The sequence below is a fragment of the Fusarium oxysporum genome, chromosome I (assembly GCF_013085055.1).
Source record: "Fusarium oxysporum Fo47 chromosome I, complete sequence".
Classification (NCBI taxonomy): domain Eukaryota; kingdom Fungi; phylum Ascomycota; class Sordariomycetes; order Hypocreales; family Nectriaceae; genus Fusarium; species Fusarium oxysporum.
In genome coordinates, this window is record NC_072840.1 from 1,667,475 (window position 1) to 1,693,679 (window position 26,205).

A 26,205-nucleotide genomic window follows, 5' to 3' on the forward strand; every position below is an offset into this window, starting at 1 on the left:
CACGAGCCACAGTTTATACAAGCCACTGACAAGTAATCACGGTACCCTATAGCCGCGATAATTCCCTCTATAACCGTCTTGATATGATGAACCAGGAACACTTGACGAGGTTCAAACTCATCGCGGAAGCAACGCCATGATAGCCGGATACCATTATTCCCGGGGGCCGAGAGCTCAACATTCGAGCCTCAAAGTCACAGTCTCGAAATAACGAAAGAAGCTACCAAGGCAAAGTGATTTAGGACTTGAAGTACAGGGCTTCTTAGAGTACAAGAACTAAAATGAAGTTTCCCTGTGAGCAAAATACACAGTACTAGGTAGATAGGCCAGTCTTTGCAGGTAAACGATATCTGTCTGGCCATATGGACACGCATGCTTGCTGATGGCCATCACACCTACAACACCAAGTCCTACCTTCACCAACAACAAATCAAAAGATCAAGAAGCTACAAAGCAAAGGCGAGGAGCATGTAAAAAAAAAAAAAAGGCAATTTAATGTGTTCTTTTCGCGGGTTGTTGTTTAAAATATGGATGCAGAGATGATGCAAGGCCAAACTCCTACCCAACGCTAGTACCCAGTACCCACGCCAACCGCCAATTCCAAACGAGGTTTGAGCTGGGAGGAATACATATATGCTTTGGTGTCCCCTTTCTACTCCTCAATAATCACGAAGCACAGATACCAACTCATCTAACCTCATGACTTGACCGAGAAGCTTGTCCTGCACTCCCAGATGCCTGTTGTACTTGTTGTAATGCTCTGCGGTCATGACCTCCTCTTCTTTGCCTTGCACGTCCTTCCTCTCAACAAACGAAAGAATATTTCGTTCCTTGTGGCGCTCCACCTCTAAGGTTTGAAGGCACCGGAGCATAGCCTTGTAAATGTCATCCAGTGCCTGCGTTTGGGTTCGCTCTTTGTCAAAGTACCAGAAGAAGAGCGTTCGATTGGCAAGTCGACTGCTATCCTTAGGCACTTCTTGAACATCCACTATACCTGCCATCTGCATCGCAAGCATTTTGCCTTGTACGTCACCCTTCTTCATGAGTGCGGCGGCTGGAAGCATCTTCTCGTCAAGCTTGCCCTTTTCTCGGAGAATGCGGGTCAAGCGTAGACCATGGCGGCCGTGGGATTGTTCAATAATAGCGTCCAGTTCGATTTCCCGCAGCTTGCCTACAAGGCGACTAAAATCCACTGTCCATTGCCCGCGGCCGTACATCCCACAGTGACGGATGAACGGATACTTGCTTTCTGCGAGGAGAAGAAGATGACGGCGCATCTGGGAGATTCGAGTATCGTTTCCATTCGTAGCATCTTCAAATCTTACTTTGTTTTCTTGTTCCCCATTAGCTGTACCATCATGGTTGTCGTCAGCCCATTCATCATCTTCATCGTCAACGTCAAACGTCTTTCTTCGACCGGGAGGACCGGCATCTGAATCGTCAGAATCGTCATCTGACTCCGGCGCTGTCTCCCTTATCCTTTCAGCACTCTGTGAGTCAATTTTATCTCTTGGAGTTTTGCCGATCCCATTTTGTACGTTGATATTTTCGTCCAGGTGCTCAAATATGTCGATAGTTGTCACAGTTGGTTGTTGTCCAGGAGTCACTTCATCGAGTAGAGGGTCAGACTGGCACCTTGGAGAATCTGAAGTTAAAAGATCGAGCACTGTGCGGTAAACTTCACCAGTGACTTCCCCAAGCATTTCTGTTGCGAGTTCTGCAAGTCTCTGGTTCCGCAGCTCAACCAAGCATCTTTCGTAGTTTATCTTGACCACCACATTGGGCTGTTGAATGTCAGTCGTGAAATCAATTCGTAAATCATTGGACGTTCTTACGTTCAGTTTTGGAGCATCGTATCCATGACCATTTTGCGTTGCTCCATTAACAAGTTTCCGTCTCTTTGGCTTGGGACCTCCGCTCATGTCAAGCTGACGCTTCAAAGTCTTTGACTGGTCTCTATATGTTCTAGAGCGTTCGATGACCTCGCGCTGAGCCTCGATCTTTCCTTTGGTGACCTTTTCGCCTGGTCGAGGTTTGGTGACTTCGTCTTCGATCTCACGATAGACATCCCTAGGGTTCCGGAAGCTTTCGGGCCGAACAGTCTCGACGATTTCTGCTCGAATCAGGCGAACAAGGACAGAGTTCAGGTGACTTTCTGATTCGATGAGGCCATCGTGGGTTTTATGTTCACCGTTGGTATGTCCATTGAGCTTGGGCGCCCTCGACCCGAAAGCCTGAGAAAGATCCGCGATTCGGGCATGGCCCAGTTGCATCAGAGTCTGGGCGAGTTCCCGCTCCGCGATGCCATATTGATTCTCAATCACATTTAGAATCTTCCCTGATCGTACAAGGTTATAACAGGCATCAGCATCGGCTTGGTAGTACGTGATGTCGGTATTAGCGTCTGTGTGGTGGTAAAGAAGGTTTTGCTGTATCAGAACAGCGATGCCATTTCGTAAGTATCGCGGCGTGAGAGACGTGTGTTGGGCCAGTTGCGCAATGGTCGACCGGCCTTTGGTGAGTAGTGCATTCAAGATTCGCTGTTTGCGACGAGCAAGTCAGCCCCACAACCTCGCTTGTATCCAAACAACTATAACATAAAACATTACGTACCGAAGGAAGTTCGCCATGGAGATCATTAACTAGGAGAGCACAAAGCTCAGCGGCGTGTTTTGTCTGCCGTGAAAGGGCTGTCAGCTGGTATGTCATAAATGGTTGTCGAGCTGCTTCGACTCACAACGAGCATTGCTTGCTCCTAGAGATCCTCTCACTATCTCTAGAGCTTCCACACTTGCTACCGGAACGTCATTGATTGACAAAAACCATAAAAGAAGAACCGAGGGCCTGGGAAAGAATAGATCGAGAGTCTCGTTATCAGTAATGCTAGCTGTAAGGTCAAAGGGTGGAAAAGAAAACAAGAGAGCAAGAAGGCTGGGATGGTTTTTTTTTTTCCAGCGCAAATGCTAATGGATCGTTAAGTTAATTTTTGCCTGCAACTCTGATGTAAGTCAGCAGCTGGTAGGCCAATAGGTGGGGTTCAAAACTTCAATGCTACTCATTCTTTCCCTAGCGCCAAAGCCAGTTCAAATGTCGCTGAAGTCACACTGATGAGCCAATGCCGCGGATGGAAATCTGGCTGACCGGAGCCAATCACGTGACATTTTCTCTCGTCCCCGTAGCCCGAAAATTAGACGGGACCTTTTCGACGAGGCACTTCTCTTGGAGATCAATTGCTTCACCTAGACGGCCGAAGGATCGCCAATTGCCTACGCCATCACCCGCGAATATGATCTCGAGATCGTCCCTTGCGCGAACTGCGCAGCAGGCTGCCCGCCAGGCCTGCCGCGTCCAGCGACGAACCTACGCCGCCGCTGCTTCGACCGGATCATACGAGACCTCGGATGTGACTGGCCTCAAGGTTGCCTCGCGGGATGCTCACGGTCCTACTACTAAGCTCGCTGTTGTGGCCAAGGCCGGTACTCGCTACCAGCCTCTTCCTGGCCTTTCTGTTGGCCTTGCCGAATTTGCGTTCAAGGTGAGAGACGAGAGCATCGAGTGGAAATAAACGACTTGAGCTAATTTGCTGGCTCTATGTAGAACACCCAGCGACGATCTGGTCTTCGCATTACTCGCGAGTCTGAGCTTCTTGGTGGCCAATTGGCTTCCTCTCACTCCAGGGAGGCTGTTGTTGTCGAAGCTAGCTTTCTCCGCGAGGATCTGCCTTACTTCACCGAGCTCCTCGCTGAGGTCATCTCCCTGACCAAGTATACCAGTGAGTAACATTCAACCGTACACTACATATACATTTGAGCCATATTAATGAGGATTGCTAGCTCACGAGTTCCACGAGGATGTTGAGCGTGTTCTCCACGCCAAGCAGGCTGCCCTCAACGCCGACGTCGCCGCCACTGCTCTCGACAACGCCCACGCTATCGCTTTCCACACTGGTCTCGGCTCCTCCCTCCTCCCCAGCTCCTCAACTCCTTACCAGAAGTACTTGAACGAGGAGTACATTGCCAGCTACGCCGACGTTGCTTACGCTAAGCCCAACATTGCTCTCATTGCCGACGGTGCCTCCCCCGATTCTCTCTCCAAGTGGGTTGGCCAGTTCTTCAAGGACGTGCCTTCTACCCCTCGAAGTGGCCAAACTCTCAAGACGGACGCCACCAAGTACTTTGGTGGTGAGCAGCGAACAAGCTCCAGTGCTGGCAACTCTATTGTCATTGCTTTCCCGGGCTCCGGCTACGACTCCACCAAGCCTGAGCACGCTGTGCTGGCTGCTCTCCTCGGTGGCCAGTCCACCATCAAGTGGGCTCCTGGCTTTAGCCTGCTGGCCAAGGCCACTGCTGGCACCTCCGGTCTTACTGTCAACACCTCCAACCTAACCTACTCCGATGCTGGTCTCCTTGCTGTTCAGCTCAGTGGTCCCGCTGCCTCTGTCCGCAAGGGTGCTGAGGAGACTGTCAAGGTGCTCAAGAGCATAGCAGATGGCCAAGCGAGCCAGGAGGATGTCAAGAAGGCCGTTGCCAACGCTAAGTTCAACCTTCTGAACCAGAACCAGCTCCGGCAACCCAGTATCGCCCTCGCTGGCTCTGGTATCGTCAATAGCGGCAAGCCCTACGACTCTGCTACCATTGCCAAGGCTATCGATGGTGTCTCCGCTGAAACCATTAAAACTGTAAGAACTTACCCTGACTCTTGTCAAATGTTTATATAAGACTAATCATTCCCTTTACAGGCTGCCAAGACTCTCTTTGAGGGTAAGGCCACCGTTTCAACTGTCGGTGATCTGTTCGTACTGCCCTACGCTGAGGATATTGGTCTGCGAGTATAAATGGAGGTCCAAGAGAGAAAACAACTTGTACCAACAGTTTAGAAGTCATGTGGGAGAGGCTGACCTCTTTGTGAATATTTGTAGTAGAAATCCTTTGATCCATTTTAGGCCCCTTTGTTCTCCATCATCAATTTTACGTTACATGAGCTTTGTGACGCTTATCTCTCGCGAAGACAGATCGAGTTTGATCTGTTGTATTGCATTCGGAGGCAGCACCTTACAGGGTTTCTTTTGCCGACGTACGCTTTGGTAAAGAGTTGTGAGGGCTCAAAGATGGCCTTACCAGTCAACCCGTAAGGGCCGCAATGTTGAAGGCAACTTGAGCCTCTTTTCGCACCAGACTCAACTCTGGATTCTCGCCAGACATCCTAGAGTTGAAAACATTCGTATGCAACTCGGCGAATCCAGAACCGGTCAGGTTACTACAGCCACTCATACGTTTGAAAACCAGTCGCTGCCCCAAACTTGCAGTCAGCATCGCATTCGTGGGTACACAAGTTGTACCACCAACACTGCGCCTACACCAGTATAGCCCCTCTCCTCTTGTGTTTGGGCATGCATTGGGCCTTTGCATGTTTTCTGATGATACCTCAATAGAAGCTGAATGTCACTGGAAGCGCTGAAGATTCAATACCCATACGGGTTATGCGCACTGTACCATATCTCCACTGCATCCCCAGCAACGCCCACTTTTATAGCAACAAGCGTGTAAGCTTTCATACGTACTCCGTAGTTGAAGCACATTCACAACTGGATACCTGCTAGGTAGAAAGAAGAAAATGGAGCTGGGGTACGGTCTAGACTGCCTCACAATTTCATTGCAACTGAGGGCGGTTGTGCATATTGTGATTTGTTACCAATTGTTGAAGTCGATGAGTCCTATAAGACATGATGGATCGTACTACTAAAACACCCATGGATAACGAATAACCTACGTTATTGTTAGTAGGATGGATGTCAAAGCTTAGGTTAGGGAAACCACTCACAAGACACAGCTTTCGAGAGCGACCCACAGAATTGTCAACTGTACCTACAGGCATTCAGACACACGACACTGGCCAAACATGACACTCACGACAGTAAAAGGTTAAGCAGGGGACCCATTACCGGGAGGAAAAAGCCTTTCCGCGGCTGTCTGTCCCTGAGCAAACTAAAAGAGAGGGTTCTGGTCCTGCAGAACAGCAACAGAGGAGGCGGCTTACCTGTATACCTTAAGTAAGTACTACCCTTTGACCCTCCATTAAGGTACTGCCACTGTGACCTGACCTCCACTTACTGTGTTGTTCTGTCCTGTACTGTGCCGTCCCCTTAGGTAGGTACCTCGCGGAGTGAAGGTTCAGTCCCCAAGCCTCAACCACCAATTCGACTACCACCAAATCCTCGTCGCTCATCGTCTCGACTCTCCCTTCCAACCACGACTCAAACCCTCCTTTTCCGCATTCGCTCCATGCTCTTATTGCCCATTGCAAGGCAATTTTAACGGCACGCGAGCTGGACGACGCTCTAGATCATTGTATCTGGGTTTTTTTTTTCTGTCTCTAGAGACCTCGCGAGGTAAAGCCACTCGAAGCCCCTCGTCTTTAACTTTCTTCGCCCGTTTTCCTGACAGCGTTTTCGTTGGAGCCGCCTTTTCGCTTCTCCTCACACAACTGCTCGGCTTGGCCTCCCTACTATTTCGCTCTCTCTCTTTTTTTTTTAATTTTTATTTTTAACTCCCAAGCACACAACGCTCACCGGAATTCTATCTAGTGGATCAGAAACGGCTCTACGTATGAATGTATGCATACAGTTACTAACCTTCTCAGCATTGAGTCAGAAGTGAGCGTTTGGCAAGTTTACTATAGCTTTGGCCTTGGCCCAGCAGACTCAGCCCAGCTCCATAAGGTAGTCACCGTATCGCCCGACTATTGTATTGATCTCCTCAAGCGTTATCGCAAAGTAAGTCGTTGCATTATACCCATCTCTCCCCCTCTACCAAGTCGATTTGGTATTTCCCCTTATCGAGCATCCCCAAACCCCACGATTGTCGTGTAATCCACTGTCGTCACGTCATAGTATCAGGACGTGGCCTCTAATGATACACTGCTGAGCTCTTTTCTCCCTGCCATTTACGTCTGAGCAGAGAGACTTCATAGCCCTTGGAAGGCTAACATCTGCGTCTATTTAGAATCACGAAGTCGCTTCCAGTCCTTCTGCGATCCCAAACGAAACACCCACAATCATCCCACATCGTCACTTGAGCTTCTTTCTGGTTACCTGAATGGTGGCCGAGCTTCGTAAAACTTGACTCTCTTTTAAGAATTTACATAACGACTGGAGCGTTTCTGAATATGCCCGTTCCGAAGAAGGATGGAATAGCTGGTGGGGGGTCTGGGGGCAAACAAAATGGTTTGTTGTGCAGTCTTTTCGAGCAAGAACTATCTAATCCTGGGTGCTATAGGAGGCCGGGCTGCATTCCGAACCGATACTGCCATCTCCAAAAATCGATTCGGTAACGAGCGGGTTCTTCAACCTTGGGTCCCCGATTCGAACGATACCTTCAATGGCGGCCTTGAGAAGTCTAGTGGTAGCGGTAATTGGGATCAGTTCGCCGAGAATGAGAGGCTCTTTGGATTGAAAACCAATTACGATGAGAACTTCTACACTACCGCTATTGATAAGAACCACCCAGAATACAGAGAGAGGATAGCTGCAGCAGACAGGAAGGCGCGCGAAATTGAACGCAGTGCGCCCACTACTGCTCACGTGGCTGAGGAACGTATCATGGACTACGTAGGCGGAGATGATGGGGGTGATGAAGAGGACAAGTAACTATCCCTTTCCCAACCATTTCTTCGTATGGCTAACCATAGTTCTCCTACAGATACAGCGGTGTTCGGCGCCAAGACTTCCCGCCTCTGTCCGCTGGGCGTGAGAACAAGTACACTCCGCCAGCCAAGCGGGCACCCGCGGCTCAATCTAGTGTCAAAGGTGCCCCTATTGACCCTGCAATCATTTCTTCCCAGATCAAAGCACCGCCCAAGAAGCAGGCTCCGCCAGCCCCTGAAGAGTCCAAAGCTCAGTCCTCCGACGCTATCAAGAACGGATCAATGCCGAAAACTGATGCGCAGAAAGCTCCGGCAGAAGTCAAGGTCACAGAGCCCTCGATCAATGACTCAAAGCCTGCTAATGGCAAAGCGGCCGAGACTAAGTCAAGCAATACCGCCAAAGTTGCCCCAGCTCCTGGAAGTCAGGCTGCTCCTGCTCCCAGTGCTACTTCCACAGTCGAACACGATGTGTTAAAAGAATTCAAGACATTTGCTAGCCAGCAACGACAGAACGCCGAGAAGGCTAGAAGCAACAAAGCCAAGCAGGACAAAGAGGTCAAGTTGACAGAGTTAAAGAAGTTTGCCAACTCTTTCAAACTCTCAACCCCAGTCCCTACAGATTTAGTCTCCATCATAGCCAAGGATCCCCTCAAGCAACAAGAAATCCAGGCCAAGGCTATCAAAAATGCCGAAGAGGTGGCCAAGGCCAAGGCTACTGCCGTGACTAAGGAGAAGGTTGCTCCATCAAAAGACTCCCAGGCTAAAACCTCTGGTCAAGGTGCACCAGCTGCGGCTGGTGCATCTGCTCCTCCCAGTGATACCCGAGCAGCCCGTGGTCCTGCCGGTGCGCAGCCTACGCCTGCAGCCGGGGGACAACCTCGCCATCCTGGTGCTCGCCAGCAGTACGCTCAGCAGCCCTATCATGGACAGCAGTATCGAAACAACCGTCCCCATGTGCCTCCACAACAACAAACCGGCACTCTGGCCCAGCGATTACGCAATGTTGAACAACAAAAATACTCTCAACCTCCTGCAACCCATCAGGGACACACTCCTAGTCAGGAAACCCGTGCTCCTCCAACAGGGCCAGCTAGTGGTGTCGAAGCTGGCTATAACCGACGCCTCAGCGGCAACCCTAGCCATATGGGTGCAAAGCTGAACCCGAATAGCCACGAATTCAGGCCCAGCCCGTTCGCGGCTGCCTTCAATCCCAATAGCCACGCCAGTGCAGCCTCGAGTCCTCGATCTGCTGCTAACAATGTCAATTCCTCAGCAAGCAGTGGCGTTTCCGATGGTCAGCTCATCCGCCGTAAGACAAAGGCCATTGATGTCAAGAAATGTTATATACTGTCTCATATCCAGACCTTGACACCCCCTCAAGGGAGAAACTGGGACGAAAACGCCGGCCTGCGCCCTTCCTTCGATACACTGCCCACCTGGCGGCAGCTCCAAGACAATGAGAAGCCGGAGTCAACGATGCATTTGACTTACAAGGAATACTTCGAACGCCAGCCATTTGGCGGTCCTGCGTTGGCTACCCCAAACCCTCAACATGTTGTTCCTCAGATTCCACATCAACATCAACTACCATTCCACCTCCAGCAGGGCGCGCACAACATGGCTCCTAGGGGCTCGCCTCATATGCCTCCCATGCAGATGCACACACCTCAGCATGGTCATGTTCCCCATCCGCCATATGGAAACGACGATCACCGCATGATGCACTCAAACTCGGCTCAGTCTTTTGCTTCACCCCGCCTCAGCAACGTGCCTGTAGCTTACAATTCTCCGCAAGTACCATACAACCAGGCAGTATTCATGGGACCTGGCACGCCTCAGATGAATCAGTTCCGCAATTTCTCTAACAATCATCAATATATGGCTCCTCAGCAGGGTCAGATGGGTGGCCCGATGATGATGCCGCAGCAGTTTATACCTGGACCTCAAGGAATGGTTCCTGGCCCGCAGATGATGTATCCTGGAGGACACCCGCAATTCATGCCCCCTTCTGGACCTCAGCCAGTCCCTGGTGTTAATGGCTATCCCAGCCCTGGTCGTCCCGCGGCGCCGATGATGGCGCATCAGGGGTCACAACAAGGACAGCCCATGTATGGAATGAGCCCCAACGTGCAGTACAACCAGCCTGTTTTTAACCCAGGCCAGCAAGGCGGTCCAAGTAAGTCATACTGACACCCATCGCCACGCAGAGAATTAACAAGCGACTAACGCCAGTGTAGTGAGGGGCGGGTATAGTAGCCCTGTGCCTCAACACTTTGGCACGAGTCCACAGCAGGGCCACCAGTATAGCGGGCAGCACCGAGGTGGCAGTAACTATAGCAAGGGATATGGCGGCCAAGGAACGCACCAGACGCCCCAAGCTAACCACGCGGTGCCTGCCGCCAGCCACCCTCGACCTTCAGAGGCTTCAGAGGAAGCCAAATAAAATCTGAAACTCAGCATTGGGTTTCCTCTTCGCCCTCACATAAAATAAAGTGCAGCACTTAGCATGACCTTTCTGGGCGGCAGCCTCACCGAGATAGACCTTAACGCACTTATCTCGGAGCCTGAGCTCTTTCAAGACAACAGTGTGTGAATCATTGCATACGAGTTTCAGTATAGGAATTTCGTGCGACCTCGCACTACAAAGCTTAGATGAAAGGGGGCCTAAGCCTCGGATGGCCTAAGTACTTGGGCTAGCAAATACATCATTGGGTTAATGGACGGTGCAGCTCGGTGGATGGTGTCAGCTGTGGAAGAGATGAAACGACATTGATATTGTCCATCTGTTATCATGTTGATTGGATGGCAATGGGGTTGGCAATGCTGTTTGGTTGTACCTTGGCAACAGTGGACAAATGGGGCGTCGGAGTGCCCGTCTCTGTTCTCAGTGCTTCCCCGAGCGGACAAGCATTGAGGAAGCGTAGTCGAACAGGCTGGGCCGGTAGCCTAGTAAACTTGGGTGCGGGGACACCAACACCAAACATCTGGACTGGCAACCCTCGAAACCTGAGAGGCGACCTGGGCGGTGGTAGGTGAGGCCTAAGGGTGGTTTTCTATCGCCCAAGTGAGAACGGACGTTTAGTAGGGGAATGACTCGGTGCAAATCCGGTTTTAGGCAAAACCCAGAGCTAACTGCAATGCCATCATTGAGAGTGTTCCGGTGGTTGCTGAATAGTTTATGCCTTCAAATCTTTGACAGTATTTGCTAATAGCAGTGACAAATGGGGCAGCTAAGGAATCAGAGTGTGGTCTGGTTGTGAGGAAAGGGGTCGAGCAGTCGAGTTGACAAGATCAAGCGACGCGACGCAAAGGCATTCACCCATCAACCATTGTCTTACCATCTACAACGCAGCACAAGTAGCCAGATGATAAAATGAGACAAAGGACTATGTCCATGTTGGTTTCACCTGTACAAGCAGCTTGAAGATGTGTGCGATAGTGACTGTTTATTTACCCACCAAGCTGGACATTAACAACTGTAATTGTAGAGGGATACTTTGTATGCTAGCAGTTGAACAACTTCTCAATTACATTGAATCTTAAGGACCGTTGCTATTGAACAATATATGCGATGGCAGTGCATGAGGAATGACTAGGTACCTAGGTGGGTATTGGCATTGACAATCATGAGGTTCCAATATCGTAGCTTGTCAGTGTCCAAGACGACGTTCGATATGCGGTCTCGTGGCAGAGAGGAGGGAGGTCGATATCTTAAAAGAGGTACGGATACAAGGGTACTTAACCTGGGGTTTTGCACCAAGTTATCGCCAATGGAAGAAATGGAAGGTACGAACAGGTACCTACCTGCCTTAGCTAGGAGGCAGTGGAGGGTGAGGTCAGTACTTCTAATACCTCGGCTATTTACAGTTCATCAACATGATATTACAGTTCTCACATGCATACACGCGCGGCTGGGCTAGTGGGAACTCACGCCATTCGTCACCCTGGCGAGTTTTCAAACACAGCAGGGGCATGTTAAAACAGGGGACGGGGCAAAGAACACGGCTGAACATTTCCGGACAACGCCGATGTGAGTAAGGTAAGTACCAAGATTAATGAGGGAAGGAACACGTCAAGTCAGCTCAAATGTTACCTGGGTGAGAGAATAAGAACGATCTAACACGGATGACAGCCGATGGTTTTAACGTCAACATTTCGCAGTTGACTTTGTATGGGCTTGAGAGTGCTAAGCCTTGAATACTAAACTTACGTCTCGGTTACTTTGGGTTAGTACCCTACAGCAATACCTATGCTAGAATGAAGTAATTACATAGCCTGACAGTGGCCTAGATCTATCTCGCCGAGATGTGGAAATGGCTTATTAAATGAATAGCCTGATAGTGTACCTGTCAGGCTTTCTTGAGCTTCCTTCTCTTTATTTCCGCCTTCTATTTAGAGTTCATCTTTATTATTCCAAACGCTATGGCCAGTGACCGCAACGTTGCATTTCCATCCTTCCCTGTCTCAAGAGCGGTTAAGGCGTTGATGGAGTTTATTAACTGTCCATTCAGCCGTTGAAGGCTTGGAAATGCGGGTCCCCCCAGTAGACGATCATCAACAACAGACCCTGCCTTACCGGGGGGATAACAAATCGGCTTTACCTGGTTGACAAGAAAAGGCTCGAATCGCTGGGAATGATCATGGATGCGCCATGGTTCAATATCGGGTTTCTGAGTCAAACCCCCGCAATTTGCGTAAGCACAGCGCATACATTCATATGACGATGTGATGTGATGTGTTGCTGTACTTTAGACTACCTATGATTGATTGATTGGATTGGCAAGAGCATGCAGTGTCAACAACATCCGCTGGTAACCTATACAGGGTAGATGCAGAACATCGAATTGCTTGACGGTTGGACTCTATTTACCTTGGGCAGGTAACGCAATGGAACATTTATGATATTGAATCACAGTTCGAAGGGGGCTACACCGCTCTCGTTTTTTCAATACCCCCTGTCACATGGCATTATGAATAAATGGTTGTGTACATTGAACTCACTTGTCATTCAGTGTCCCCAAGCTGTTGTGTGCCTACAGGCCAAGCATATCCGGCACTTCGAACAATGTCTCACGTGCTCTACCCAAAGATATGTGGTTTTGGACCCTTGGAACCGATTCTCTAGAATTGCATTGGAGATGAAAGGGGCCATCGCTATTACAAATTTTCACGTGAAGTCATATCAGATTTGACTTGACCTGCTCGAATCGCGATAACCCAAGTTTCGGGTTCAGAACCTTTGACAGTTTTAAATTGTTCTGTTACGTGTATTTGTTTACGAATTAATCACGAGTATCCCCAACAGGCAAGTCATTAGTAGTAACTTGATCCTATTGATAATCGTAAATCTCAGATGCATGATGTTACTTATTTTTTGCTTCAGTTAGAAGAAAGGCAAATTTCATCTCAGGTGAAAGGATTATCGTTGCCCGATCTGACTCCCCTGAAGCCATTGCAGGTGGCGCGTTTCACTCAGGTACCAGCCCAATCAATGCATTTCTAGGCCGCGGGTGGCTTTCAAAGCGACAGGGTAGGTTTTAAAATATGATTGGCTGAGGCGACCCTAGACCGTCACCTAGGCTTGCTTCATCCTTTGACCCTTGTTTGCCCTTTGACCAAAAAAGAAGTGCGGAACTCGGGCCTTCAACCAAAGTGAAAGGTGAACCAATCCTTGCGATTTGACGACTTACACCCGTGACAGAGTATGCCTCTAGTGTACATAGATGTGCTGAAAGGATGACATTCGTTCCATCCGAAGGCGAGACGGGTATTTCGGCGAAGATGGGCATAAAGAAGGATCGAAACAACGAAACAACAGGGAACGTGACTATAAACAGACCAATATTGGGTGGCAACAAAGGCGAGCAACAAACGGGCCGCGTCAGGTCTCACATCATGTAGCCCGGCGCATGGCAGGCAAACACGGCATAAGAGATCTACGAAGCAAGCAGCACGTGCAAGAGTGCCATTGTTGAAGATGAGGTATGTGTTACGAGATGAAAAGCAGACGTTTAATTAGAGCACATGATGTATTCATAGAGAAAGCAAGACATTTAATAACAGAGAAAGAAAGAAAAGGGCTAGACCGACAACTCGTGTATCAGGTGTCGCTTGTCCCTTGTCCAGTAGATATCTGTCTAAACGCTTAAGAGGCTTAGTTAGAGACTTCTATTAGAGTATTGAGCATGATAATGAAAGAGTCTGTGCCTGCGAGAGCAAGGGCATGTGGGGAAGAGATCGGTTTCGAATTCTTGGCCCGGCGCCTCTGTCCAGGGGTACCACTTTTCTTTTCAACATCAACGCAGGTAGGTACACAGAGAACAATGGCATGAGATCCATGTAACTTACGATAGCGATAGAAAGAAACGGAAATGATTTATGGGTATTGGGTATCAGAAGTACCATGACGTGACTACTGAATAGGTAGGTACCTAGGTAAGAGAATCCTCTGCTTGCCATTAGGCGCCGGCTCCCAAGGGGGTCTCCAGACACATGCGACATAGACGCCCACAGTCGAGACGCTTCCACCGCCAGTCGCTTCGCTCCCCGAAAATTGTTCCTGGCGAGTCAAGGGAATAACGTCGATCCTAAGGGACCCTCCCGCCTCTTGATGGCACTTACTTCCGGGCTGTGTAGTTGGGTGTTCATGCTCTGTGGAGTTGGAGGCCCTGGCTCTGCGAGTCTGCAAGGGGTAAAGACGAACAACGAGAGCGACTAATTCGCTCGACCTTTGCCGCTCCGCGCTTCAGGACAGGGAATCAGGAGACCATTGGTTTGGATTAGTTAGTCAACTACTGTCAAGGGTCCGTCCGGTTATTGACTCTGCTCTATGCTGTGCTGTGCTGTGCGGTGTCTTGGCTTAGAGGCAGCCGAAACGAAACGACTGAAACATTCTGACCTGCCAGACCTGGTGGGTAAAGGAAAGTGGTTGTGATCGTACGGAGTACTACATAAGAGGTCCTCCCCAACCTCCAAAATCCGCTTTCTTTCTTTTCATCTGCAGCAACGCTCAGGATTCTATCTCTAGACGGTCCCTTTTTGACTTCTTTCTTCTTCACTTCTTCTTCTTCTTCTTCTTGACACTCCCTTGACGGGCTGGATACATTCCCTCACAATCAAGAAACTTCCTCTTCACTTCTTCTACCCCAGTTCATCCTGTTTGTAACGGACACTGGAATCTTTTTCTGAACGACAGCTTTCATCAACTCACCGACTGAACAACGTACAAGAACTCGGCCCTTGTGTCACCTGGAGCCTCCCGTCCGACGCCGTCGACCTGTTCGAGAAAACAAGATCGCTTCACCCATCTGTGCCCGCCACTGCTCGTCACTCCTGGTGTACAGTCACTGTTGTTTTCTCTCTTCAATACAGTAACAAATATTCTTCACCTTGCTCGTGTTGGGATCTTATTGTTCCTCATCACTTTCTTTCCTTTACCAACGTTGTTGTTCAATTACCCACAATCCTTTGATTCACTGTTCGACCACCGAACAATAACGACTGTAATAGAACCCGCACCCGTGGTTCGCCATTCATTATCAGTTCACTTGAACAACGAACAGCCCGAAAAATCTCAAAGGACAAGCCAGGCTCTGATATAAAACCGCTTCAATCCTTTCAGAAATCTTTCATCCTGCAAGACTCATCACAAGGATTACTCAAAGCAATCTCTGAGCAACACTCGACAACAACACAATCGTGTCAACAGCAATTTCTTTTCGAGATACCCTCGCACGCTACTTTCATTTCTACCACACCTTTTTAACTGCGACAAAATGCATTTCCCGTCTGTCGCTGCGTGCCTCGGTCTGGCTGGTCTAGCCCAGGCACATATGGAGATGATTTACCCTCCCCCCTTCAAGTCAAAATCCAACCCCAATGCTGGTAGCGATGTCGACTACAGCATGACCGCCCCTCTCGACGCAAGCGGCGCCAATTTCCCTTGCAAGGGCTACCACTCCCTCTTTGGTACTAAGGAGGGTGCCTCGGTCGCGGACTGGGCAGCCGGCGGTTCCTACAACATGAGCATCACCGGCGGTGCTAACCACGGTGGTGGTAGTTGCCAGGCTTCCCTCTCCTACGACAAAGGAAAGTCTTGGAAGGTCATCCACTCATACATCGGCAACTGTCCTGGTGCTGGTACCACCACCTTCGACTTCAAGGTCCCCAGCGACGCTCCATCCGGCGAGGCTATCTTCGCCTGGTCGTGGTTCAATCAGATCGGTAATCGTGAGATGTACATGAATTGCGCTGCCGTCACTATTGGTGGTGGCTCCGGCAAGCGAGCAGATGCCATGAGCAACCGTCCTGAGATGTTCGTTGCTAACGTCGGAAATGGCTGCACTACCGAGGAGTCGTCCGATCTCGAATTCCCCGATCCTGGTCCCGATGTGAGCAACGACTCCCAGAAGACTGCTGGCCCCAAGGGTACTTGTGGTAAGGCAGGATCTGGTAGTGGCTCCGGCTCCGGCTCCGGCTCCGGTGATGGTAACAACGGTGCTGTTCCTAGCACTCCCGCTGACGGCTCCGCTGGCGGCAACAACGGTGCTGCTCCAAGTGCTCCTGCTGCCCCTACTCAAACTCAGCCTGCTGCTCAACCTTCAGCCCCTGCCGCTCAGCCATCAGCTCCAGCTGCCGGCGCCCCTTCAGCGTATGTACCCTCTCTCTCTTCTATTGGTAATGCCCCTGACTCACAAACTCATAGTCCTGGTGGTGTTTTCGTCACCGTCTCTCAGCCTGCTGAGGCTACTGGTGCCCCTGCTCCTTCAGCTCCCGCCGCAACCAGCACTCTCTTGACCATGACCAAACCTGCTCCCGGAACTGGCGGTCAGCCTGTTCCTACCAGTGTTGGTAGCCCTGAGCCTGCTCCTACCACCCCCACTGCTCCTGGTACTGGTGCAGGTGAGGGTGGCTCTGGCTCCGGTTCTGAAGAGACTGCTGGTACTGCATGCAGTGATGAGGGCGCCTGGAACTGCATTGGTGGAACCAAGTACCAGCGTTGCGCTTCCGGTCGCTGGTCTGTTGTTCAATCTATGGCCGCTGGCACAACCTGCTCTGGCAATAAGAGCTCGGCTATGGCCTTTGGTTTCGGTCGCCGACTTGCCATTCGAGGTCGCCAGGTCTAAGGCTATCTTGAACTAGAGCTGAGCTGCAATTCGGAATGTCAAGAGGAAGGAGAGCAAAATAGACCAGCATATACCTTGCTTGACGTTCTGGAAGAGTGGATGGAAGGGTTTGGGAGTTTTTATCTTCATGTACAATAACTGGAATAGGAATCAGACTCATGGATCTTTCAAAACACTTATTTCGACATGGCTGTGATTGTTAATTGTAGAATATGGCTCATCGCATGAAAGACCTGATAAGGAAATAATTAAAGCATACAGCTCAATGCACTCTTTGTCAAGTACTCGGAGTAGTCCTACTCAGACTTGTGGGACGGTGATTCCGGATAATACTATGTAGTGGGGAGAGCAATGACGATAAAACAGTACGGTATGCTTTACTACCCTAGCCTAACCTGGGTCGGCCAATGTGTGTGTTGGGGTTTGTATGGACTTCGTCGGATAGGAAGAGGCCGCCTACGACACGTAAACATAAACGATCATTTGGTAGCAGATCGTGGAGGTTGGAGACCACTTCTGGTGTGTTGTGTTGTTGCGAGAGGAGGGGCTGTGTTGCCTACGTAGGTACTAACGTTAGGTGAAGCATGCTATCCAGCATGACGCCAAAAAAAGCAACATGCACAGTATGATATGAACTCGTGTGAAAGGTTGTGATTGGTTAACTATATCGTTAGACATTCGTCAGCACCAAGACTGGCGCTTATCAGACAGTGAATATACAGTACTCATTAAGGGTAGGTTTTTGTCTGGAATCCAAGCCTAACCTGGGCTGCTGGCGGGGCTGTGCTTGGTCCATACCTTGGTACCTCAGAAGCCCAGTGGAGTCTTTTGGATGGTGAGATGAAGCTATTGAGAGTTCAGGAGTACATATCTGAATTGATTATCCAGAGCCCGATAGTATAGGTTGTGGACCTGACTATCCGTACGAAATTTGGTGTCCTGGTTGAAGACACTGGACCAAGTTGTTGGGATTAGTGAGCCGGTTTAGTTTGATACTCACTTCTGGAGACGCCTGATCTAGCCGCTGGGTAGGTACCTACCTCTCGAATGGATGGAACCCAGCATAACAACCCAAAGTGGGCTCTTCCCTTGCTGAGGGTCCCTTCCCATCAATCGATCTTGGGCGGCGAAAGAGAGCCTGGAGCCCCTCCTCCAGCTTAGCCCAGTCAAGCCAAGCCTGCCTTATTAACCTCCACCACCCAGGGTTAGTTTAGAGGCGACACCATCTAAACCTCACCTCGTCTCTTGTCTTGTTCCCGCCTCTTGTATTTTACACTCTTCATGACTGCGGCCCTTCTCGTTCAGTGACGGACTTCCGTCTTCAACCACTCCTTCTCCCTCACCACGCGACAATTTATTCATCCTTTGCCTACCTTATCTGCGACCTCTCCATTTGCGACATCTCCCCGCCTCGACCGCTACATACAATATCTTTACCTACCTATACCGTATCTCGAACATGACGGGCCCTGCCTCTCCTCAGGCCGAAGGCCCCACGTTTGCTCCCCCCCCGCTGCCCGCGGGCTGGATTGCTCAATGGGATGGCACAAGCAAGAAATATTATTATGTACAACTGTCGACCGGTGTTTCGCAGTGGGAGGTTCCTACTGAACCAGCCAAAACGGGAAATACTCCAGCTCCCCAGGGCGAACATCCTTACGGCGCTCCCAAACGTTCGGAACTCATCACGCATCCTGATGGATCGCAAACTGTGCGCCATGCAGATGGTACCATGGAACCAATTATGCCGGACGGCACCCGAGGTGTAGATGGTCCCTCTGGTGAACGGGGTCTTGGAGTATGTCGTCTTGGCATTTCTCGATAGTGTTGAATTATGCTAACAGCCTGTCAGAGCATGGCTATGAACGCTTTGCTCGGCGGAAAGAACTCTGGTCATGGTGGTAGCAGCAGCGGTGGCCACAGCTCCAGTCCATTGGGCAATCTCGGCGGTCTTGCAAACCAGTTCCTCGGCGGCAGCCATGGTGGTAGTGGCGGCAGCAATGGAGGAAGCAAGCCCTCGGGCGCAGGAAAGCTCGTTGGGCAACTGGCGTCGAGCTTTATGCACTCGGCTAGTCAGGAGAAGCCTCCTGCCCCCCAAAATTACCATGGTAATTCCAACCAGAGCTCAAGCCATCATCAGGGAGGCCTCGCCGGGCAGCTTATGGGTGGCGTTGCAACTATGTTTGGCGGCAAACACGGCAGCAGTGTATGTTCACAACAGCAGCGTGCGCCGTTCGCGCAAGACTAATCAGGCGATAGGGACAAAACTCCAACTTTGGCTATAGTTCTGGGCAACAGCCGCAGCAGCAGCAGGGAGGTGGTGGAACGTACTCTGGCGAGGCACCAACCTACAATCCTACGGGCTCAGCTCCCCCGGTCGCTTCAGCGCCCCCCGCGGCCGGTGTGCATTCCTATGGCTCTCCATCCCCGAACCAGCATCAACAGCATGGCTCGAACCAACAGTACGGTTCTCAACACCAACCTAGTCAGAATCAGACATACGGATCGCAGCAGCAGCCAGGTTCTCATCAGCCTTTCAACTCGCATCAGCAACAGCCTGGCGGAAACCAGCAGTATGGTGGTCAGCAACACTCTGAGCCAGGCCAGCAGTACAGCGCGCATCAGCAACAGCCCGGTCAGAATGGCCCTTATGGAAGTCATCAGCAGCAGCCTGGCTCGAACCAGCAGTACGGAGGCAACTCTTCTTTCGGTGGGAGCCCTCATGGTTCTTCGAACAACTCGTTCCCTCCTCCTCCCCCAGGAGGCCCTCCCCAGCATGGACAAAATGCACAACAGGGACAACAATACTTTCCTCCACCCCCTGGACAACAGCCACATCAACCGTCTTCTGGTACAGGCTTTCCTGATGTTCAAGCGCACGGCGGCCACTTTGGCGGCCCGCCTGATCAACATGCTCAGCAGTCACAGGGCTATAGTGCACCACCGCCAAGCTCAGGCAATCAGAACTTTCCTCCTCCTCCACCTGGAGCCCCTCCCGGAGGATATAACCCTTCCTATAACGCAGGCCAGGGGAACCAGCAGTCTTACGGTGGCCAGTCGCAATTCAACAGTGGCGCTCCTCCTGTGCCTCATGGTTCCCACCCTCAGTATGGAGGAGCTTACTGAGAGACTGCAATGAACCTGTACGGAACAACCGCAGTATTTATGCCACTCTTTTGAGTTATCAACCACCTGAATCGTTTTGGTACGAGACCGCAAGAATATCCCAAGCCGAAGAAATTTACAGCTCTCCTGTCACATCCGACACTTGGATGCTCGATATGAAAGTGTTTTTCGATGAAGATGTGTGTCGAAACGAGTATAGATATCGAAGCTCTTGAGAGGGCCAGGGAGAGTGACATGAAGTTGGAGAAGTTACGAGCAATATGATTAACGTAGATAGTAGAACGCATTCCACCAAGCCCCCTTTTTAGCATCTAGAGTCAAGAGCCCGATGGTGCCAACACCCCGTTAATTCTGTTTCTTGTTTGCGCCATCGGTTGTGACTGCAATTGTCTGTAACTTAGAGGCGATAGATCTGGACACAAACCAAGCCACCGCGCCGACAAGAACAAGATAGCCAGCTGCTGGGACTAGAGAACGGGGGACGATACCATAAAGATAGGGGTCGAGGATGAGATCTACGTGTACAGGTGAGGGATCCTTCATAAGAGCCGCGTCGTCCGTAAAGTAGTCAGCAGATGCCTTGATCTGTAGCAGAAGAATGGAAGCCTCGCGCTCCCTGCCTTCAGTTTGAGTTGACTCTTCTGTCAGCCTAGCTTCTTGATCTTGGCGAGAAAATGAGTAGCTGGCAAGTGACTGAATCAGCTCTGGTGTCTGCCACACGGTGTCCAGCTCGTATACACCCAAGTCAAACCCAGTTGGTTGCTGGCGGCGCACATGAATTAGCTTGCTTTCTCTACGTAAATCTCGCGTTGACTTACGACCGCAGCCCAACATACACGAAACTCATACCGCTGGCCTTGGTTTAGTTTATCAAGAAGCACCCATGTTGCAACGCCGGAAGCGTAATCCTTTGGCTCAGAGGGAAAGCTGCGGCTGATATGAGTTCGAATACTTGGGGCGTCTGGTGTAAGGATCGGTAGTCTGAGATCACCCAGCGAAGGCTTCTGTTGGGGAATAGGGAGTGATGCAGGAGCTGTGAATATTGTCTTTTCAACATTGGCGACGGCCGTGCTAAGGAGAAACAACAGGCCGCCCAGAGCATATATGGTTTGAGCCCTCCCGAGAGACAGCATATTGGTAATTGAGAGACCTGTGTTTGCCCTCCAACTGTTGTCCTTGCAATGTGTAAGTACTGTTTTCAGGTTGGTACTAACATGTTAAGCTAGGTAGGAACAAAAGCATTAGGTATTGATCAAAAGCGTCACGTGTGTGATGTTGACCAGCTGCCCCACCAGCCAGCCATATCTAACAACTCAATGTTACAGTTTGACTATTATAGACTTACGATTTCCCCATCTTTAGTGTGAAATGGCAATATTCACATATTAATCTGCCATGGCACGATCTGTCATTCTAATACATTCGCAAGTTCATATTGGTACATAGAGGGAAAATGATGTTGAATTGTGGCCGTGCGTACTACTAATCGGTAAAGCTTGGGCCTTTGGGGGTTTGACACATCACAGACCATAATGAAGATCATCGACCGAGCTCGAGCCTGGTGGTGATAACGAACGGCAGTTGCGAGTTTCTCAAGTGACACCTGCGTATGTATCACGACAACCGGCCTACATAGGTATCTAGTACCTAGGTAGCTAGATACTTGTGAACACAATGGAATTGCCCCTTATTAACCATGTCTTGTAGGAACTACTATACCTAAGCTGCTGGTACGGAGTACAAGGCGAACGATAAGGTAACGAGAAGGGAGTTGTGGTTCTGGGTACGTACTGTAGATATTAACAAGGATGTAAACAAATGAACATGGTGCCTGACCAGGATGGCTACTGCAACTATCTTCCAGTGAAGAAATAGAATACTGTGAAAGGACAGAAAACAGGAACAAGAGTGATTGAATTGCTTATGATATTTTCTTTTGTTGAGTTGAGTTAGAGGCTGCTCAAAGTTCAAACACCTGGTATGGATATGAGGTCAATTATAATTAACACAGGCGAAATGAACGCCTCAACAGCCCGAGATGAGATGTCGTTCGACAGTGGTAAATATGGATCCATTGGATCATCGTCTAAGAGAGACACCAATATCTCAACTTGAGTGTGCTGGCGTTGGCAGCCTGGTCCGTGAGATTCAGTGCCAGCCTCTACACGACGACTCCATAACGCTGGACATAATAATTCCTTGTAGCTGCTAATTTTGATGGAGCGGTGAAGCGAAGAACCACAACCACGGACACAGAAACAACGGAGTGGTAGGTGGCCAGAGGGTCCTTTTGGCAACCCCTGGGCCCTGGCAGCTGGCCAACAGGCGCCGGCAACGGAAAACGCCAACAGGGCGTTGCAGGACGCGCTTGCCCCTTTTCAGCCCAGGCACGCCTCGAAATCAAATCAAATCAACAAATCCATAGAAGGTCCAATCCAATCCCAGGGCAGCAAAGACTCCCCTGTCTGCCAAATTTCCCCCACCTCACCTATTTTCTCCCATCCAGTCCACTCCACTCCGCTAACTTATCACCAAACCAAACATTCGCCCTCGCCTTGTCTCCTCTCTTCCCGCTGTAAAAGCCTTGTCTGGCCTGTCCTTTTTTGTCCTCCTCTTTTCTCGTGGTCCCTCTTCTCTGCTCTTGCATTGCATCGACTTCCTCCATCTCATACTTGTAAACACTATCGTCAGCAAACATGCGTGAGGTCATTAGCATCAACGGTAAGCTATTCCTCCCTTTGGCGTTGGGCTTTCACCGCATCTCTGTCTGCTTTGTTGCGATGCTAACTGAGCTATTCTAGTTGGACAGGCTGGTTGCCAAATCGCCAACTCCTGCTGGGAGGTGAGTTTTGTCAAGACTTTGTTAATGTAGCTCTTTACTGATTGTTTTCCTAGCTTTACTGCCTCGAGCACGGTATCCAGGTACACAACAACCCCTAAATTTGTCAACAAACGTGACGTCCAAATACTGACCAACTCAAGCCCGATGGTTACCTCACAGAGGAGCGAAAGTCCCAAGACCCCGATCAAGGTTTCAGCACTTTCTTCTCCGAGACTGGTATGGCTTGATCTGGGACTTGACGGTCGTACTGTTCTAACACTCATTTCTAGGTCAGGGCAAGTATGTCCCCCGCGCCATCTACTGTGATTTGGAGCCCAATGTCGTCGACGAGGTCCGCACCGGTGCTTACCGCAACCTTTTCCACCCTGAGATGATGATCACTGGCAAGGAGGATGCCTCAAACAACTACGCCCGTGGTCACTACACCGTTGGAAAGGAGCTCATCGATGGCGTCCTCGACAAGATTCGCCGTGTTGCCGACAACTGTGTTGGCCTTCAGGGCTTCCTCGTGTTCCACTCTTTCGGTGGCGGTACTGGTTCTGGTTTCGGTGCTCTCCTGATGGAGCGCCTGTCGGTCGACTACGGCAAGAAGAGCAAGCTGGAGTTCTGTGTTTATCCCGCGCCTCAGACTGCCACATCCGTTGTTGAGCCATACAACTCCATCCTTACCACACACACCACCCTTGAGCACTCCGACTGCTCTTTCATGGTCGACAATGAGGCCATTTACGATATCTGCCGCCGAAACCTCGGCCTCGAGCGCCCTAACTACGAGAACCTCAACCGTCTCATTGCTCAGGGTATGTTACAGCTGTTGGGCTATGCAGTTGCCAGTTGACTAACAACACATAGTCGTCTCTTCTATCACTGCGTCTTTGCGATTCGATGGATCCCTGAACGTCGACTTGAACGAATTCCAGACCAACCTGGTCCCTTACCCCAGAATCCATTTCCCTCTGGTCGCCTATGCCCCCGTCATCTCCGCTGCTAAGGCTGCCCACGAAGCCAACTCCGTCCAAGAGATGACAATGTCTTGCTTCGAGCCCAACAACCAGATGGTCAAGTGTGACCCCCGTCACGGCAAGTATATGGCTACCTGTTTGCTGTACCGTGGTGACGTCGTTCCCAACGACGCCCATGCTGCTGTTGCTACACTGAAGACCAAGCGAACTATCCAGTTCGTCGATTGGTGCCCCACTGGTTTCAAGCTTGGTATCTGCTACCAGGCCCCCGAGAATGTGCCTAACGGTGACCTCGCCAAGGTCAGCCGCGCTGTGTAAGTCGATTCCTTATCATTTAACGAATGGAACGAAAGAATTAACGCCAAAACAGCTGCATGCTCTCTAATACTACCGCCATCGCCGAGGCATGGTCTTCACTTTCTCTCAAGTTCGATCTCATGCACTCCAAGCGTGCCTTTGTCCACTGGTACGTGGGTGAAGGTATGGAGGAAGGCGAGTTCTCCGAGGCTCGCGAGGATCTTGCTGCCCTGGAGCGCGATTACGAGGAGGTCGCCACCGACTCCATGGGTGAGGAGGAGCTCGAGGCTGAGTACTAAGCGGTTACGGATGCGATTACTGGAATACCGACTTGTACCCAGTTTTAGCCTGTCAACGATAAAGAGGTGTATTTTCTTATTTTCACAGAGGTCAAGCCAAAACGAATTTTAATGTCAAAAAGGACCAAAATCTGTACATGGTTTGGCTGCCTCTCTGCAGCTTCCATGTCTGAGCCGTCGGCATTATGTGAGGCAGCACTGTAGTTGCGAGTATTGTAGTTGTAATAATGCAAGATACCTCTCCTTACAACAAAATTATCCGCCAGCTATTGAAGTCCTCGAATGTCATGGAAGTTTAAACAATGCGGGGAACAACGGGTTTAGAAAGCCGCCCCGGCCCTTTAGCTGTAACTGTATCGGTACTGCAAATTGACTGTACCGAAGCCCGAAGCTCGGCCCATGTTTTGGGGGGCCGATAGTACGCGGATTGTGTCCAATACTTAGACCTCTCCGTCAAGCTCGGTACTTCAATACCTTCTACATTGACCCATTTCAATCGAGCGTACATCGACTCCTATATCGCCTGCTCACGAAAATTTCCAAGCATGAGTCTCTTGCGGTCCAGCGTCTGCAGAGCATGTCGCCGCTCGCAACAAATTCGCTGGCATAGAGGCCTTGCGACGGCCAGCAATCAGTCATATGATAACCGGGTTAGGCTCGTCGAGGTTGGGCCTCGGGACGGCCTGCAAAATGAGAAGAAGGCAATCTCCTTGGAGACCAAGATTGAGCTTATCGAACGATTAGCCCGAACTGGAGTTTCTACAATTGAAGCTGGATCCTTTGTTGCTCCAAAATGGGTGCCTCAGGTAGTGTTCTTGCTAATCCGATGTCTACTCAGCAACCTGACACTTTTACGATAGATGAGCAACTCCAGCGAAATCTTGCAGCATATCCTCGACGGAAAGGTTTCTTCTCCTGGCCCGATCTCATACTCCTTCCTAGCACCCAATGGCAAGGGCCTTAAATCTGCCGCCGATGTCCTCAGTGCGAATAGCGGAAAGTTTGCAACTCAACTGGAGCCAGCAGCTGGAGCCGAGGCCGCCACCAAGCCAAGTGTTGAAGTCGCAGTCTTTGCTGCTGCCACCGAGAGCTTCACACAGAAGAACCTCAATTGCGATATCAAGACATCGCTCGAACGCTTCAAGGAGGTGATTAGGGATTCCAAGGCTATCGGTCTCAGAGTGCGCGCCTACATTTCTGTAGTCCTAGGATGCCCATTCGAAGGGTTCGACGTTGATCCTCACAAAGTAGCTGAAATTGCTACAGACCTTCTGGAGGCTGGAGCAGATGAGATCTCACTCGGGGACACTACAGGTATGGGTACAGCACCTCGAACGGGAGCTCTCCTCCAATGCATGTCTGCAGCTGGTATTCGAACTGAGGATATTGCTATGCACTTCCACGATACATACGGCCAAGCTCTAGTGAACACTGCTGTATCCTTAGAGCACGGCATTCGGACGTTCGATAGCAGTGTTGGTGGTCTGGGTGGCTGTCCTTACAGCCCTGGCGCCACCGGTAACGTTTCAACGGAAAACATGGTTTACTTTATGGAGACTCTGGGTATGGACACTGGTATTAATCTGGATGCCATGTCTGACATTGGAGACTGGATCACAAAGGAGTTGGGTAAGGAAAATGGCAGCACCGTAGGTAAAGCAGTTCTTGGAGCTCGGACTCGAGCTATGCAAAACGCAAAGGAAAGCTAAGAGGAAGCTTGTTATTGTGTTGTTCTCGTTGAGCATAGTAAGAAAAGACAGGCAACTATTTACCTAGTTATTCAGAAACACCGCAGGTTCTTAGATTCCTTCTATTAAGCTGACAGACTTAAATGCTGTTGATATAACCGGTCAACTTACCTTACCTCTGCGAATGTCATGTGATGTCACCGATGTCGTCGAAACGTTCCCATG

The 26,205-nt window shown here is 50.3% G+C and overlaps 8 protein-coding genes across 8 annotated transcripts; 6 read left to right on the forward strand and 2 right to left on the reverse strand.

The window, feature by feature from the left end:
• Positions 1-471: 471 nt before the first annotated feature.
• FOBCDRAFT_210608 (RNA polymerase III subunit RPC82-domain-containing protein) lies at positions 472-3,055 on the reverse strand. The gene is made up of 4 exons (XM_031181079.3): positions 2,738-3,055; positions 2,614-2,676; positions 1,836-2,540; positions 472-1,784 (listed from the first exon to the last, which is right to left on the reverse strand). Exons 1-4 carry the CDS (start codon positions 2,744-2,746, stop codon positions 660-662), a joined length of 1,902 nt encoding a protein of 633 aa, XP_031041847.2. The 5' UTR covers positions 2,747-3,055; the 3' UTR covers positions 472-659.
• A 148-nt stretch (positions 3,056-3,203) lies between these two features.
• Positions 3,204-4,981, forward strand: FOBCDRAFT_1746 (Metalloenzyme, LuxS/M16 peptidase-like protein). The gene is made up of 4 exons (XM_031181081.3): positions 3,204-3,535; positions 3,598-3,772; positions 3,834-4,678; positions 4,739-4,981. Exons 1-4 carry the CDS (start codon positions 3,287-3,289, stop codon positions 4,832-4,834), a joined length of 1,365 nt encoding a protein of 454 aa, XP_031041849.2. The 5' UTR covers positions 3,204-3,286; the 3' UTR covers positions 4,835-4,981.
• A 2,020-nt stretch (positions 4,982-7,001) lies between these two features.
• Positions 7,002-10,264, forward strand: FOBCDRAFT_1758 (uncharacterized protein). The gene is made up of 4 exons (XM_031181085.3): positions 7,002-7,222; positions 7,275-7,641; positions 7,698-9,817; positions 9,879-10,264. The coding sequence occupies exons 1-4, from the start codon at positions 7,165-7,167 to the stop codon at positions 10,082-10,084; spliced, it is 2,751 nt and encodes a 916-aa protein (XP_031041853.2). The 5' UTR covers positions 7,002-7,164; the 3' UTR covers positions 10,085-10,264.
• Positions 10,265-15,074: 4,810 nt separating this feature from the next.
• FOBCDRAFT_1787 (uncharacterized protein) lies at positions 15,075-16,989 on the forward strand. Its single transcript, XM_054702706.2, has one exon. The coding sequence runs from the start codon at positions 15,417-15,419 to the stop codon at positions 16,764-16,766; it is 1,350 nt and encodes a 449-aa protein (XP_054558681.1). The 5' UTR covers positions 15,075-15,416; the 3' UTR covers positions 16,767-16,989.
• Positions 16,990-17,986: 997 nt separating this feature from the next.
• On the forward strand, positions 17,987-20,065 carry FOBCDRAFT_1801 (uncharacterized protein). The gene is made up of 3 exons (XM_031181094.3): positions 17,987-18,564; positions 18,619-18,972; positions 19,026-20,065. Exons 1-3 carry the CDS (start codon positions 18,226-18,228, stop codon positions 19,890-19,892), a joined length of 1,560 nt encoding a protein of 519 aa, XP_031041862.2. The 5' UTR covers positions 17,987-18,225; the 3' UTR covers positions 19,893-20,065.
• On the reverse strand, positions 20,065-21,106 carry FOBCDRAFT_1798 (uncharacterized protein). The gene is made up of 2 exons (XM_031181093.3): positions 20,711-21,106; positions 20,065-20,654 (listed from the first exon to the last, which is right to left on the reverse strand). Exons 1-2 carry the CDS (start codon positions 21,023-21,025, stop codon positions 20,238-20,240), a joined length of 732 nt encoding a protein of 243 aa, XP_031041861.2. The 5' UTR covers positions 21,026-21,106; the 3' UTR covers positions 20,065-20,237.
• A 1,219-nt stretch (positions 21,107-22,325) lies between these two features.
• Positions 22,326-24,542, forward strand: FOBCDRAFT_151372 (Tubulin/FtsZ, GTPase domain-containing protein). Its single transcript, XM_031181098.3, has 7 exons — positions 22,326-22,613; positions 22,694-22,734; positions 22,788-22,814; positions 22,875-22,950; positions 23,004-23,534; positions 23,587-24,010; positions 24,067-24,542. The coding sequence occupies exons 1-7, from the start codon at positions 22,589-22,591 to the stop codon at positions 24,290-24,292; spliced, it is 1,350 nt and encodes a 449-aa protein (XP_031041866.1). The 5' UTR covers positions 22,326-22,588; the 3' UTR covers positions 24,293-24,542.
• A 198-nt stretch (positions 24,543-24,740) lies between these two features.
• Positions 24,741-26,189, forward strand: FOBCDRAFT_210632 (uncharacterized protein). Its single transcript, XM_031181099.3, has 2 exons — positions 24,741-25,098; positions 25,153-26,189. Exons 1-2 carry the CDS (start codon positions 24,838-24,840, stop codon positions 25,999-26,001), a joined length of 1,110 nt encoding a protein of 369 aa, XP_031041867.2. The 5' UTR covers positions 24,741-24,837; the 3' UTR covers positions 26,002-26,189.
• Positions 26,190-26,205: the final 16 nt, after the last annotated feature.

Coding starts and splice junctions, on each gene's coding strand:
- FOBCDRAFT_210608 (XM_031181079.3), bottom strand. Junction 2,541..2,613: donor TCCATGGCGAACTTCCTTCG/GTACGTAATGTT, acceptor CGTCGCAAACAG/CGAATCTTGAATGCACTACT. Junction 1,785..1,835: donor ACGATGCTCCAAAACTGAAC/GTAAGAACGTCC, acceptor GACATTCAACAG/CCCAATGTGGTGGTCAAGAT.
- FOBCDRAFT_1746 (XM_031181081.3), top strand. CDS start 3,287: ATGATCTCGAGATCGTCCCTTGCGCGAACTGCGCAGCAGGCTGCCCGC. Junction 3,536..3,597: donor TTGCCGAATTTGCGTTCAAG/GTGAGAGACGAG, acceptor GGCTCTATGTAG/AACACCCAGCGACGATCTGG. Junction 4,679..4,738: donor CCGCTGAAACCATTAAAACT/GTAAGAACTTAC, acceptor TTCCCTTTACAG/GCTGCCAAGACTCTCTTTGA.
- FOBCDRAFT_1758 (XM_031181085.3), top strand. CDS start 7,165: ATGCCCGTTCCGAAGAAGGATGGAATAGCTGGTGGGGGGTCTGGGGGC. Junction 7,642..7,697: donor GGGGGTGATGAAGAGGACAA/GTAACTATCCCT, acceptor GTTCTCCTACAG/ATACAGCGGTGTTCGGCGCC. Junction 9,818..9,878: donor AGGCCAGCAAGGCGGTCCAA/GTAAGTCATACT, acceptor ACGCCAGTGTAG/TGAGGGGCGGGTATAGTAGC.
- FOBCDRAFT_1787 (XM_054702706.2), top strand. CDS start 15,417: ATGCATTTCCCGTCTGTCGCTGCGTGCCTCGGTCTGGCTGGTCTAGCC.
- FOBCDRAFT_1801 (XM_031181094.3), top strand. CDS start 18,226: ATGACGGGCCCTGCCTCTCCTCAGGCCGAAGGCCCCACGTTTGCTCCC. Junction 18,565..18,618: donor CTGGTGAACGGGGTCTTGGA/GTATGTCGTCTT, acceptor ACAGCCTGTCAG/AGCATGGCTATGAACGCTTT. Junction 18,973..19,025: donor GCGGCAAACACGGCAGCAGT/GTATGTTCACAA, acceptor ATCAGGCGATAG/GGACAAAACTCCAACTTTGG.
- FOBCDRAFT_1798 (XM_031181093.3), bottom strand. CDS start 21,025: ATGCTGTCTCTCGGGAGGGCTCAAACCATATATGCTCTGGGCGGCCTG. Junction 20,655..20,710: donor GTGTATGTTGGGCTGCGGTC/GTAAGTCAACGC, acceptor GTGCGCCGCCAG/CAACCAACTGGGTTTGACTT.
- FOBCDRAFT_151372 (XM_031181098.3), top strand. CDS start 22,589: ATGCGTGAGGTCATTAGCATCAACG. Junction 22,735..22,787: donor TCGCCAACTCCTGCTGGGAG/GTGAGTTTTGTC, acceptor TTGTTTTCCTAG/CTTTACTGCCTCGAGCACGG. Junction 24,011..24,066: donor GCCAAGGTCAGCCGCGCTGT/GTAAGTCGATTC, acceptor ACGCCAAAACAG/CTGCATGCTCTCTAATACTA.
- FOBCDRAFT_210632 (XM_031181099.3), top strand. CDS start 24,838: ATGAGTCTCTTGCGGTCCAGCGTCTGCAGAGCATGTCGCCGCTCGCAA. Junction 25,099..25,152: donor CTCCAAAATGGGTGCCTCAG/GTAGTGTTCTTG, acceptor CTTTTACGATAG/ATGAGCAACTCCAGCGAAAT.